Here is a 13546-nt window from a genome sequence, read left to right on the forward strand (position 1 = left end):
ATGCATGTGCCATGGTGGTTTGCTGCACCTATCGACACATCATCTAGGTTTTAAGCCCCACGTGCATTAGGTATTTGTCCTAATGCTCTCCCTCTCTTTTCCTCCCACCCCTCGACAGGCCCTGGTGTGTGATGTTACCCTCCCTGTGTCTGTGTGTTCTCATTGTTCAGCTCCCACTTATGAGTGAGAACATGTGGTGTTTGGTTTTCTGCTCCTGTGTTAGTTTGCTGAGGATGATGGTTTCCATTTTCATCCATGTCCCTGCAAAGGACATTAACTCATTTTTTATGGCTGCATAGTATTCCATGGTGTATATGTGCCACATTTTCTTTATTCAGTCCATCATTGATGGGCATTTGGGTTGGTTCCAAGTCTTTGCTATTGTAAATAGTGCTGCAAGAAGCATACGTGTGCATGCCTTTATAGTAGAATGATTTATAATCCTTTGGGCGTATACCCAGTAATGGGATTGTTGGGTCAAATGGTATTTCTGGTTCTAGATTCTTGAGGAATTGCCACACTGTCTTCCACAATGGTTGAATTAATTTACACTCCTACCAACAGTGTAAAAGCATTCCTGTTTCTCCGCATCCTCCAGCATCCATTGTTTCCAGACTTCTTAATGATCGCCATTCTAACTGACATAAGATGGTATCTTACTGTGGTTTTGATTTGCATTTCTCTAATGACCAGTGATGATGAGCTTTTTTTCATATGTTTGTTGGCTGCATAAATGCCTTCTTTTGAGAAGTGTCTGTTCATATCCTTTACCCAGTTTTTGATGGGGTTTTTTTTTCTTGTAAATTTGTTTTAAGTTCATTGTAGATTCTGGATAGTAAACCTTTGTCAGATGGATAGATAGCAAAAATTTTCTTCCATTCTGTAGGTTGCCTGTTCACTCTGATGATAGTTTCTTTTGCTGTGAAGAAGCTCTTTAGTGTAATTAGATCTCATTTGTCAATTTTGGCTTTTGTTGCAATTGCTTTTGGTGTTTTTACTCATGAAGTCTTTGCCCATGCCTGTGTCCTGAATGGTGTTGCCTAGGTTTTCTTCTAGGGTTTTTATGGGTTTAGGTTTTAAGTCTTTAATCCATCTTGAGTTATTTTTTGTATAAGGTGTAAGGAAGGGATCCAGTTTCTGTTTTCTGCATACGGCTAGCCAGTTTCCGAGCACCATTTATTAAATAGGCAATCCTTTCCCCATTGCTTGTTTTTGTCAGGTTTGTCAAAGATCAGATGGTTGTAGATGTGTGGTGGTATTTCTGAGGCATCTGTTCTGTTCCATTTGTCTATATATCTGTTTTGGTACCAGTATCATGCTGTTTTGGTTACTGTAGCCTTGTAGTATAGTTTGAAGTCAGGCAGTGCAATGCCTCCAGCTTTGTTCTTCTTTCTTAGGATTGTCTTGGCTATATGGGCCCTTTTTTCGTTCCATATGAAATTTAAAGTAGTTTCTTCTAGTTTTGTGAAGAAAGTCAGTGGTAGCTTGATGGGAATAACATTGAATCTATAAATTACTTTGCGCAGTATGGCCATTTTCATGATATTGATTCTTCCTATCCATGAGCATCAATTTTTTTTTTCCATTTGTTTGTGTCCTCTCTTATTTCCTTTAGCAGTGGTTTGTAGTTCTCCTTGAAGAGGTCCTTCACAACCCTTGTAAGTTTTATTCCTAGGTATTTTATTTTCTTTGTAACAACTATGAATGGGAATTCACCCATGATTTGGCACTCTGCTTGTCTATTATTGGTGTATAGGAATGCTTGTGATTTTTGCACATTGTGAGACTTTGCTGAAGTTGTTTGTAGTCTTTCTTTGACAGTAACATTAATGATGTATCTTCCTTGGTTGTCACCTTCAGGCAAAGTCAAGTCCAAACTCTTTAGGTTGGTATTTAAGGTCTTCCATGGTATAAACCTTATCTTACTTTTCCAAGTTCATCTTATTTATTAAGACAAAAAGTTTTATTTATGCAGGTCTGTTTCCAACATTCACATGAACAGAATGTCCTTCTTTACTGTTTTTTTCACTCAAGATTTATCTGTTTTTTAAGGTCCAGCTGAAGTATCACATCCTTCTTGAAGCTTTTCCTCTGAACTCCTGTGGCACTTATTTATGTTAATAATACTAATCTATTTGTAATTTATGTAATACTAATCTATTTGGAACCTAATGATAAATCGTCATGTAGTGTTATTTAATTTTTCAGGTCTGTATATATTTTATTTTATTTATTTTTGAGACAGAGTCTTGATCTGTCACCCAGGCTGCAGTGCAGTGGTGTGATCTCTGCTCATTGCAACCTCCACCTCCTGGGTTCAAGCAATTCTCATGCCTCAGTCTCCCAAGTAGCTGGGACTACAGGTGTGTGCCACCACACCCACCTAATTTTTGTATTTTTAGTAGAGATGGCATTTTGCCATGTTGGCCGGGGTGGTTTTGAATTCCTGGCCTCAAGCGATCCACTCACCTCAGCCTCCCAAAGTGCTGGGATTATAGGCATGAGCCACCATGCCCAGCCCAGGTCTGTATACACTTCGTGTGTGTGTATGTGTGTATCTTTGTATAGAGACTACATATTATTTTACATTGTTCCTATCTTCTACAGGGCTTGGAATATGTAGAGATAGGTGTATAAAATATATTCAGTAAATGTTAACATGGTTGTGATAGTTATCTTCCCAACTATTGTAGTTCTTGGTTGGAAGACTGGTTTAACATTTAAAGATGGGGTGACCCCAATCCATTCCTAGAAACTAAGGCATAGACTCTTAGCATAAGATTTCTGTCTCTGAAGAACAGTACTCTTATTTTAGAAAAACTTTGATAAAAGTGTTTAAAAGATGATTTAGGAAAGTGAACAATGTTTACTCATTATGCGTTCTCTTTTTATAGCTCTCAATTATTGAAGGCCCTCACGTCACATAGTCATAATTGGGAGGTCACCTTCCATGTCAACTTATAATGTTAAAAGAATACCACCCCATCCCAAGGCTCTTTGGGAGTGTTGAGCATTTTGTCTTTAGTAGTGGTTTCATATCTCATGTCCTCATTAACCCATCACCTTTTGTTTTTCAGAGACAACTCCTGCATAACAAGATGAAGAATAGACTTGGGATAATTTGTCATAGCAGCAGTATAAAACCAAGTGGTTCATCTTACTAAAAATAGTTACAGGTTAACAAGTCAGAAATAGTTTCAAGGAGAAGGTCATCATCTGAGCATTGGAGTGAAGGGGATAGCATTTCAAGTGAGGGGTGTGACAGGTAAACACCTCAGTGTAGGAATGAAACAGTATGTGAATCAATGAACTTGGCTAGAAAATGAGTGTGAGTTGAAGAAAGGAGGAAATGCAAAGTTGGATAAATGGTAGTAGTAAAGAGAGGAATGATGATATGATTAAAGAACTATTGAATGCTCTAAGCAGGATTGACAAGACTAAATTAGTTGGTTTTTAAGGGAGATTAATTAACAGAACTTTATATTTGCATTTAAAAAATGTTTTTCAAATACATCCATTAAACATATTGGCTTTTATCCCTTTTGCTCTGTATCTCATGTGGCTTACACATAGCCTGCATGATGCAAACTCAACAATGTACATTGATTTCTTCGCTCTCTGCCAAAGTGTTTTTTGAAGCACACTGGTTATTCCCTAAAGTGGCTTTAGTCTTGTCTTTTTGATTTGTTTTCCTGCTTGCATAATGTGGATGTGAATCTGAATGTATGTTTCTGTCTTCATTTGAGCTTTATTAACAAAGCAACATAAGCATTCCTTCTGCTAATTCTAGGTCAGTACATAGGGATTGTGCTGATTGCCTAAGCTTTTCCCTAAACAAATACCTTAATGACAACTAATTAGGCTATCATTAAACCATATTTGTGGAACATCACCTTGAGTATAAAACATATCTATTTAAGTATTAACTTTCATTTGGAAAACAAAAACAGTCTGTAAGAATATGGCTGTAAATATAGAAAATATTTTTACCTGTTCACATAAATCATTTAGAAGAATAACCTCCTATTCACCGGGTATAGTATTCTGAGTTGACAGAATTGAACACAAATATGTCACTCTGTTGTCTTCTGGCTTGTGTGATTTATGACAAGAAGATAAGTTCTTATCTTATTTACTTTTAGATAATGTGTTTTTTAAACTCTCTCTGGCTGCCGTCAAGATTTTTTTTTGGCTTTGGTTTTTACAATTTGAATATGATATGCCTAATTGTGATTTATTTTGGAGGGGAGGGTTAGTCATCCTGCTTGGTGTTCTTTAATCTCCTTGGATCTGTGGCTTGATGTCATGAATACATGAAAACCTAAGTCATCATTTCCTCAAGTATTTCTTCTGCCTCTTTATCTCTTTCTTCTCCAGTTATACAATATGTACATCATTTGATATTGTTCTACAGTGTTTGGATTCTTTACACTGTTTTCATTCTTTTCCTCTCTGTATTTTATTTTGGGTTGTACGTATTGACCTGTCTTCAAGTTCACTGATTCTAGTATGTGTATTACATTGTGGTTTCATTTTGCATTTACTTAATGACTAAATATATTGAGTACATTTTTATGTGTTACTTGCCAGCTGTGTATCTTTGATGAAGTATCTGTTCAGCTATTTTGCCTGTGTTAAAAAATTGGATTGTTTCTTCTTTTTAAATAGCAGGAAATAAAGAGAAGTCAAGGAAGACAGCTAGATTTTTAGTTTGATTACCTGAGTAGATGTTACTACTGTTAGAAGACTAGGGGAAGAACAGGTTGGGGGAAAATTCCAGTTGTGCTTTTGTCATGTTAAGTTTGGGATGCTGATTAGATATATAAATGGAGATGATAAATGTTCAGCTGGATATAAATCTGGAGTTCAGGGCATAGGTTTGGACAGCATATGTACTTTGGGAGTCATTGGCATATAGAAAGTACATAATTCCATGGATTTGGATGGAATTACCCGAGGACAGAGGCTATACATAGAAGAAAAAAGGGCTACTTCAACAGAAGCTTGGGGCATGTCAGCATTTAGATGTAAATCCAATAATAATGGAGATTTGAAAAATCCCATCAAACTTTTTGAGTAATTTTCACTCTGCAAAAGCACCTAAGGGAGTTGCATTTTTTGGACCCCAGGTTGTTCTTAGCATGTTCCTAACCAGTGAGATAAGAGAAACATTACAAGAAAATCTGAGAAAAGAACTGCTAACCATGCTGGACTCTTCTGACACAAAATCCAGCTCACATATTCTTAAGCAATGTGTCTGAAGCAAAAGGTATCTTAATAACAAATATTAGTGATAAATTATAAGGTCTCATGATTATTGTCCATCTTTCCATGGAAAATGTTTCATTTCTAATAATCTATTATAAGAGCCCATCCCATATAGCTTTTTTTAAATGGTCAATTTTGAAACATTGTCAGGATTCCTGAGTCATGAAAATATCAAATATTGGCATATATTTTTAAATTTACTGTTTAAACACCAAGTGTTATAAGAAAAATAATCATAACTTATTTAGTAAGTCAATAGTGTTGACACAGGGAGCAGATAATATTATTTATATAGTGAGATACTTTCACCATATAAATACCAAAACATGAAGTACCTCTAATTTATGGCCACTTCTTCATAATACAACAATGAATAGCTAATGAGGCCAAGTAAGCCTAGGTTAAGGGATGATGATGGTTATGATAATGACAGTGATCTACTGAAAGTAGCGAGAGAGATGGTAACGAGAGATATGGGAGATAAAAACTGGCTGAGGATAAAGGAATTATCATTGTTTGTATCGGCTTATAGAGTTTTGGGGCAGAGAGAGCGCTGCTGCTAGTGAAGGAAGTAATTCACCATTTTCATAGTATTGTGCAATATTCTGTGCTTGGTCCTTGACATTAACAAATATTATTAAGCCTTCTGTTCCACTTTTCTGAAATTATGGAGCTTTTCTCTTTTTTGAAAAAAAAAATCTTTCTTAGAAGGCACGGAGTGACTTAAATGGTTAGAAGAGAAATATTCAAGCTTTGGGGCATCATGCGTATTTATCCATTCCCTGCTTCTGCCACTCTTGTTTCTAGACAGTAGGATATATGTGTTGCTTTCACTACCTACCTTCATTCCCATTCACCTCTTGGATCTTACTTGACTTTGTTTTTGTTTTGTTTTTGTTTTCTTGAGATGGAGTCTCACTCTGTTACTCAGGCTGGAGTGCAGTGGCATGATCTCAGCTCACTGCAAACTCCTCCTCCTGGGTTCAAGTGTCTCCTGCCTCAGCCTCCTGAGTAGCTGGGATTATAGGTGTGTGCCACCACATCTGGCTAATTTTTGCATTTTTAGTAGAGACAGAGTTTCACCATGTTGGCCACGCTGGTCTCAAACTCCTGACCTCAAGTGATCTGCCCATCTCGGCCTCCCAAAGTGCTGGGATTACAGGCATGAGTCACCACGCCCACCTTTATTTGACTTTGTGAGCTTCCTCATTAGTTACAGAAATTTCTCAGTATTTCTATTTAATTGGGCAAGCTTAGGTAGGTTAACTTACTATTGACAAAAGGTCTACCAAGCAATTAAATAAAGCAGGGTTATATGATACTTAAAATAGCTAGTATTAATTGAGTACTTACTATCTACTATCCCAAGATCTTTGCATGCATCATCTCATTTACTCCTTAGAGCAGTCTATGAGGTAAACATTAGTTTCTGTATTTTACAGATGAAGAAAATGGCACTTAGGAAGCTGAAGTAACTTGCCTCATAACACTGTAAGTGGCAGAATTGACTGGCACCCTTGGCTTTTTGACCCTGTAGTCCTCATCTTTGAACATTTTTTACTGTATGGAAAAATGTTTTCTGAGTTCTAGTAACTAATATAGAATAAACAGAATTTTGTCAGCATACTATGTAATACAGAGTGTCTGTGATTACAGGTTTTACTTGTTTGCTCACACTGGGGCACAATAGTCTTTTTTATTCTTTCCCTAAAAACCATCTCTACTATAGTGCCAACTAAATATTTTGGAATAAATTGAAGAACTAATTTTTTTAAGACTAAATTATCATCTTTGTCTCATCTGACTTGAAATGCCTCTGCCAACAACTCTACATTCTATATAGAGTATAACTAACATGTGGTCTGTAGTAGACATGCAGGAAATGCTTATGGAATGGATCCTAACATAGTGCTAAAGATGTCTCTGGTTTAGAATGTTCTCCTAAGCTTTGAAAGGCCCACTGGATATTGCTACAAAGCCTGCCTTTACACCCTGCAAGTGTAGGGTGTGGGAAAGGGAAAATAGTTTATAGGCCAGTAACTACAAGTCAAATGATTTGAAATTACCACAAATTAGATAAAGTTAATTTCTTCTTTTGAACTTTTGAGCAACGTAATTGTTATGTTCAGATAAACTGCTGGTGTAATTATCCTTTTCTGCCAAACTTAACTTCATAATCACAAAAGCCAATTTTAACTTGCTAGTAACCAACTTCTGGTTCCCATCTCCTTGTGCCTTTATGCGATTTTACTAACATAGGCAGGAATTTAAAGCCATTGTCTTCAATCCTGTCTCTGAATCCAGGCATGGTCAGCAGTGATTTGTTTCTAAATCTCAAAGTTCTACAATTAGCTGTTTAAAAATAGAGTTTTGGACTAGTAGCTTTTTATACTCTGGTTTATTTCTGCTACTTGTAGTAGCATAAATGAAGCTTCCTTGTCTAAGGTTGTCCTGGGCAGTAAAGGCCATGGAGTAGAAAATTGATTTTTTTAAATGATTTTGAATAGTCATAACTGCTGCTTAATGGAATCATCTTGGGTGGACTTAGAGGTAGTTAGTAATGTGGGAACCCACTGGGCTGCATGCTGGTTGTCAAGGATTTTCATGATGAAAGACTTAGAGATACTTCTTCTGCCACTCTTGGTTGTTGGTTTACTAGCCCGATGAGATGGAAGATGGTCTCGAAATTCTTATTGGGTATCTCAGAGGCAACTGCTCACAGGATCCAGGCAGGTTAATTAAATGACTGATGATGGCTAGACATAAGGCAATAGGGAGCAATGTAGACTTTGGTGAACTGGAGAGCGTATGTTCCACCTAAATGCAAAAACTGCTGTTCATTTCCATCTTGTTACTGTCATGGGAGAGTGTGAGCCTGTTACACCAACACCCAAATTTTTTAAAGGAGCTTGAAACCTGAATCTTAATGCAAAAGTTTTCATGTTTTAAATATTGGTAACTAATACAAACTTTAAAATTATGAGCCAAATACAATATATCTGTGGACTGAATGCAATCTACAGGCCATCAATTCGTGGACCTCTGGTGTATCCTATGATATAGGGTAGTAGTTTCCCCATGGGTATAATTTGAAGAAGACTAGGATTATATCCTAAGAGATTTCATTCTTTTGTGCTAGAGTTGTTCTTCCACATACTCTTCACACATTGTTTCTTAAATTCCTCATGACTTAGCGAGAGTGAAGTATCAGCTCTTATCTCTATGGGAAGAAAAACTGGGGCCTTGGGTAGGAAGAGTTGAGCACCTGATGTGGAGCCACTAAAAGTTAAGAAGAATGGTAGGCCAAAGCGGCCAAGTTTGGGACTTGTATACCTGTTTGGAAATGTCAAAAGTCCTTGTTAAGTAGAAGCAATTGTACTGATCTTACACATATAGATTCTCCAGAAGTCTTGCCAGGATATATCCTTCATCCTACATCGTAAATATTAAGAGAGTTGTTACAAATCTAGTTGATACAGTAGAGAAAATAGTAATTCTGTTCACAACTTAGCAGCAGAGTCATAAACTGAATAAAGTTTGATTCCTTAGATAAGCAGGTGAAACTGTCATTGTTTACCCTTTAAAGGAGAAAGAACATTGATAAATCAGCCCAGCAAAGACCATTCTTTTTGGTTTGCTGCCTTTGTAAAGATGACTACCAATGTTCATTTTACTACCATGAAAACTTAGACCAGAGGGTTGGTGGGTATTAATGTGATCTGTTAAGGGAGACTAGTAACCTGATTTTATTGGATGTAGACATTTTCATAGAAATGCTCAACACTACTGAATACATCAAAAACCATACTTTATTTTATGTATAGCAATACAATTTACATATTAAATAACACTATAATAGAATGATTTGATATAGTTTAAACAGAAGAAAAAGGGAAAAATTTCAGGTTACAAAACCCCTCCCCCTGAACAAATTAAAAAAAAAAAAAAAACCAAAAACACACTTTTTCCAAATGGGTCAATGTGACAAATGTTTTCAGTGACTAATTATGTCTAATTCCTATTGCACAAATGGTCAATGGAATTAAAAAGAAAACCCACTTTCACAATCACTGCCTCAAAGAAATAACACATGTTGGATTCTTTTGGAATGTAAAGATGGTTTTTGCTACTTCAATACACAGAAAGTTGAATTCACATATCCACCACAAAAAGGAAAAAAACTATGACGGAGTTGAAACTAGAAAAAAATTAGCTTTATATGAAAATATAAAATTCTATGATTATATACCATAGATACAAAGTTCCCAGAAGATGCTTACCCAAGCAACAAAATATTTACAGTTTTAATGATTTTTAGCTATTTCAAAATGAAGTGAAAGAAACATGAGTCCACATGAAGGCAGAATTCTTTAGAAACAATGGCTGCTTGCTAGTTTCAAATGTCCTAACAAAAAAGGAGTCACTACCCCAAATGTTGGAGAGTTGCGACATTTTATAAAATCGACTGTCTCCTTTTCTGGAGATGTTTATTTCTTAAAACTCAAGATATTTTTCTTGAAATTAATTATCCTCTGTAGAAAATGCTTCCCTTTGCAAATATTTAACAAAAATACTAAAAACAGTTCAACAGCTAAGACAAAGTAGAGGCCAAATATCATTATTACAATTCCTTCCTGTTTGTAGCATGCCTTCTTTCTAGAGATAAGTAAAGCCAGTATTGTATGTTAAATGGCAACTAAGGGAAAGCGCAAAGGGTTAAGTGAAATTACATCTGTTAAAAAAAAAAAAAGCAGGCATTTTCCCTTCATATAAAAATTCACTGGCACCATTTGAACATAAACTTTAGAACATAGGAGTTGAAAATGCATTTCCAGTATAACCACTAAATTCTTAAGACAAACTACATTTTGATTCTTAAATTATGATAAGTTGGGTTTTTTTTTTTAATTTTTGCTTAGAATTAGTAATATGTATCTTTGGTAAATTGGTATCTATATTTTAATTTTAAATACAGTATATATGCATTTAAGAAAAATTCATAACAAGGCAGTTGTGCTGTGTCATTATAAAATAATTATTTACTGATTTCAGTATGTCACTCTGGGCTAAAAACTCCAGCAAGCAGAACTTGAACACCGTAACCCTTCTTTGGCCTTGCTGGACTCTTCTACTTGAATAGACTAAAAACTCTAAAGGCATATTAAAGAAGATATCTTGGCTATCGCATATAAGAAAGAGTTCTCCTGATGGCAACAACATGTCTTGTCTTTGATGTCCAGCACAGCCACTTGGTCTGATCATTGCAATTTATTTATATATGATGTGTGCATTTTGTTTACCTAGAGCTAAATTCATATACACAGCTTATTTTATTAAGTTGCACACATTAATTTGCAATAGCTATTTCCTTTCCCCTGAGTGCAAGTGTTAATAACCTTGTTATGTACTTAAGCAATGTGCTTATGTCTCAAAGAAAACCCTGTCTTTGAAACTCTGCCTCTGGAAAGATGCAAGCTGTTTTTGCCAATAACACATGAATAATAATAGTTAGGATATGCTGTCTCTTGCAGGAGTGAGGACCTGCTAAATGTAACTGTCCTCATCGAAGTGTTTTTGGACTACTTTGGCAAGATGGGCAAGTAGCAATTGCTTATAATTCAGTGGGTCAGGATATGAAGACTTTGGTTCAAGCTCGCTGGAGACACACAGATTGCTCACAGGGAACTTCTAAACTCTTTCTTTTATTGTTTCTATCCTATTTACTAGCTGTTTTATGGTGATTCTGAAACCACTGTAAGAGATAGCCACAGAATTGCATTGGAGGGTATGCCTTTCTATGAATTGAGCCCTCTATAAATAGCACAGGAGGGAATACTTGCTGTTTGTCTTTGAACCAGTGTTTACTTTTATTAAGAAAAAATTACTGAGAAAGGGACCATGAACCCTAACTTGAATATTACTTTTGAACATCAAGCCGACTTTGCCATCTACTAAAAAGAGTTAACTCATATCAATACTCTATATACAACTAAAATAACCCACTTAATTGACTAAAAAAAAAGGTCTAGCTCATTGCTTTCGTGACTCTCCTCAGCAATTGGCAGTTGTAGTGTTCCCGTGTTCAAGCTTTACTTGAACTTTACAGAGCTTCCTGTGTCACCTCTGGTTGGAGCAGAGGGGCTGTAAAGGTGTCTGTCATCTAGCACATGTAACTTAGCATGCTCTCTTGAACATCTTTTCTCAGGACTAGCTTACACAGCTCTTGAAAAGCAGAGTATTCCATGTTGTTAAATCTATGTATTGAGAAGATGAGATAAACCCTGGTAAGTTATGTAGTTTATGAAAACTCCATTGACCTGGCCTTTGCATTCACATTCTTTAACTTGGCCCATAGCTGCTTTCTCCTTAGCAATTCTGGTCCTCCAGCACCATTCTGACAAACTTTATGAAAGCCAATTCAAGATAAATAGAACCTCAGTGCTGATCATCATTAATGTTTAATGCTACCCAGATGGCATGACAGCAGCCAGCGTGGCCTTTTTGTTGAAGTTAATTGACATAAAAAGTAAACAGAACTCCTCTATTCTTCCTAACAGGCCCAGTTCTGGTGATGATTTCACTTTTGACAGAAGCTGCCCCTCAAAAGCAAACATGCAATAGAAGAACAGATCTCAGTAAGTAGCTTATTTTCCTTATAAACACTACTGAAATTTCTTATTAATGCTCCTAGTTTTCCCATTATGCACTGCAGGGTGAATATGGCTCCAGAGGCTGCACCAAATAACTTCCTTGAGCTCTAATGATTATTGGTATCTTTTACTGATGTGTATCTGTTGTAAACTACACAAAAGCATACAAAGCCATCTCCCTCTTTTAAAAACTGGAAAATGTGGGTATCACCTTTAATTAAATATTTTAAATTTCTCTCTCCAAATCAGATTTATCTATGTGTGGGAGTTTAGATAGTCCCAAGACTTTTGCTAATACAGTATTTCCAATTTAATCTTAAGTAGAAGAATGTATATAATTAAGAGATTTATTATAAAACATTTGGCAAAGAAAGAAAGAAAACAGTAACTGTAGGTAGTTTTTATTAGATTGCTATATGAGTAATAGGGAATTTTTAGAGAACTAGTTTCAAAATTACACACCTGCAGACGTTTTCATTCTTCTACCTACTGTGAGGTATGGTATTATAAACTAAGAAGCATTAATGGAGAATAACTAAAGGGTCTCATAACTGAGTTGTATATAATATTGCCATCTTGCTATTGTTAAAGATAGCCCTGATTTTAGGATGTAGCTATTTTAGAGAGTAAAATTGGAAATAACACACATTGTCGACATAGCTACTGTGAAAGCTGTAATACAGAGTTATCCTTTATTTTGACACATTTTTTAAAAACTGTGAATATAACTTTGTAACTAATAAGGGATGTTCACATGAAGCAGTTCTTAAGGCTTCTAACTTCTTAAGGGATCTCTTAACCAGCATAAATGGAACTGTTTCAAGGCCATGACATTAACAGACCTTTTTAGCTCCCAGTAGCCTGCTAGTCTGTAAAAAGAAAACAATGTTATCCACTCCATTAAAATACAGAAGGCATACAGTATTGAACAGTGCCTAAAAATAAAAGGAGAGGAGGACTGAAGAAAAGTACAGCATTGCCTGCTAGTAGAATGCAACTGCTTTAGCAATAATAATAATAAAAGCAATATTCACTGTCATAACAAAGACCTTCACTGTATTGAACTAAAAAAAAGTAGCATGTATGTTGTCATGGAATGTCACATCAGGGTTTGCTGTTGTGTAAGATTATAGGCAGTAACACTGATCATATAGTGCAAAGTAGGTAAAATTGCGTTTCACTGTGTGAAATGAACAGAGGTGCAAATGCTCAGTAGGATACCATTAAGACATAAAATGGCAAAAAATAAATATCAAAACTTTTATCAGTGTAAAAAAGTAACTGGGTTATTGTATAACCTAGAGTCTGGCAAAAAAGGCCTCAAAAAAGTTCTCAGTCTTCAGAAGTTTACAAATCAAGTGCCCTTTCAGGATTCCAGTCACACTAGGGACTCCATGCTCTCGGCAGGGTCTGATTCATCTGCAATAAGAACAGCACCATTTTTGTCCACTGTCATGGGACCATTTCCATTTTCTTTAGTGCTGACCAAGCTAAGCATTGCTTTATAGACGAACTGGTATTGTTCCTGAAAAACAAGAGGAAGACAGTTTGAGCCAAAGAACAGCTTAGTCATTTCACATAAGGTGGAAATACCAATTAAAATGGTAGTTGTGAAAACCAAACACACT

The 13546-nt window shown here is 35.9% G+C and overlaps 1 protein-coding gene and 1 long non-coding RNA gene across 3 annotated transcripts in view; one reads left to right on the forward strand and one right to left on the reverse strand.

Annotated features, from left to right (window-relative positions):
* The first annotated feature begins 11795 nt into the window (after positions 1–11795).
* The window catches only part of LOC105738821, a 40282-nt gene continuing 38531 nt past the window's right edge, over positions 11796–13546 (forward strand). Inside the window, exon 1 of the long non-coding RNA XR_004027602.1 lies at positions 11796–11903. This is a non-coding gene — a long non-coding RNA (uncharacterized LOC105738821). The remainder of the gene's footprint in view (positions 11904–13546) is intronic.
* Positions 12308–13546, reverse strand: part of PTPRG (protein tyrosine phosphatase receptor type G) — a 743963-nt gene continuing 742724 nt past the window's right edge. Inside the window, exon 30 of one of the 2 annotated variants that reach the window (XM_003273634.3) lies at positions 12308–13443. In XM_003273634.3, the coding sequence (XP_003273682.1) occupies positions 13297–13443 (147 nt within the window). In that variant the 3' untranslated portion in view covers positions 12308–13296. The remainder of the gene's footprint in view (positions 13444–13546) is intronic. The other variant, XM_003273635.3, reaches the window with a different exon arrangement.

The sequence above is a fragment of the Nomascus leucogenys genome, chromosome 21 (genome assembly GCF_006542625.1).
Source record: "Nomascus leucogenys isolate Asia chromosome 21, Asia_NLE_v1, whole genome shotgun sequence".
NCBI classification, from domain to species: domain Eukaryota; kingdom Metazoa; phylum Chordata; class Mammalia; order Primates; family Hylobatidae; genus Nomascus; species Nomascus leucogenys.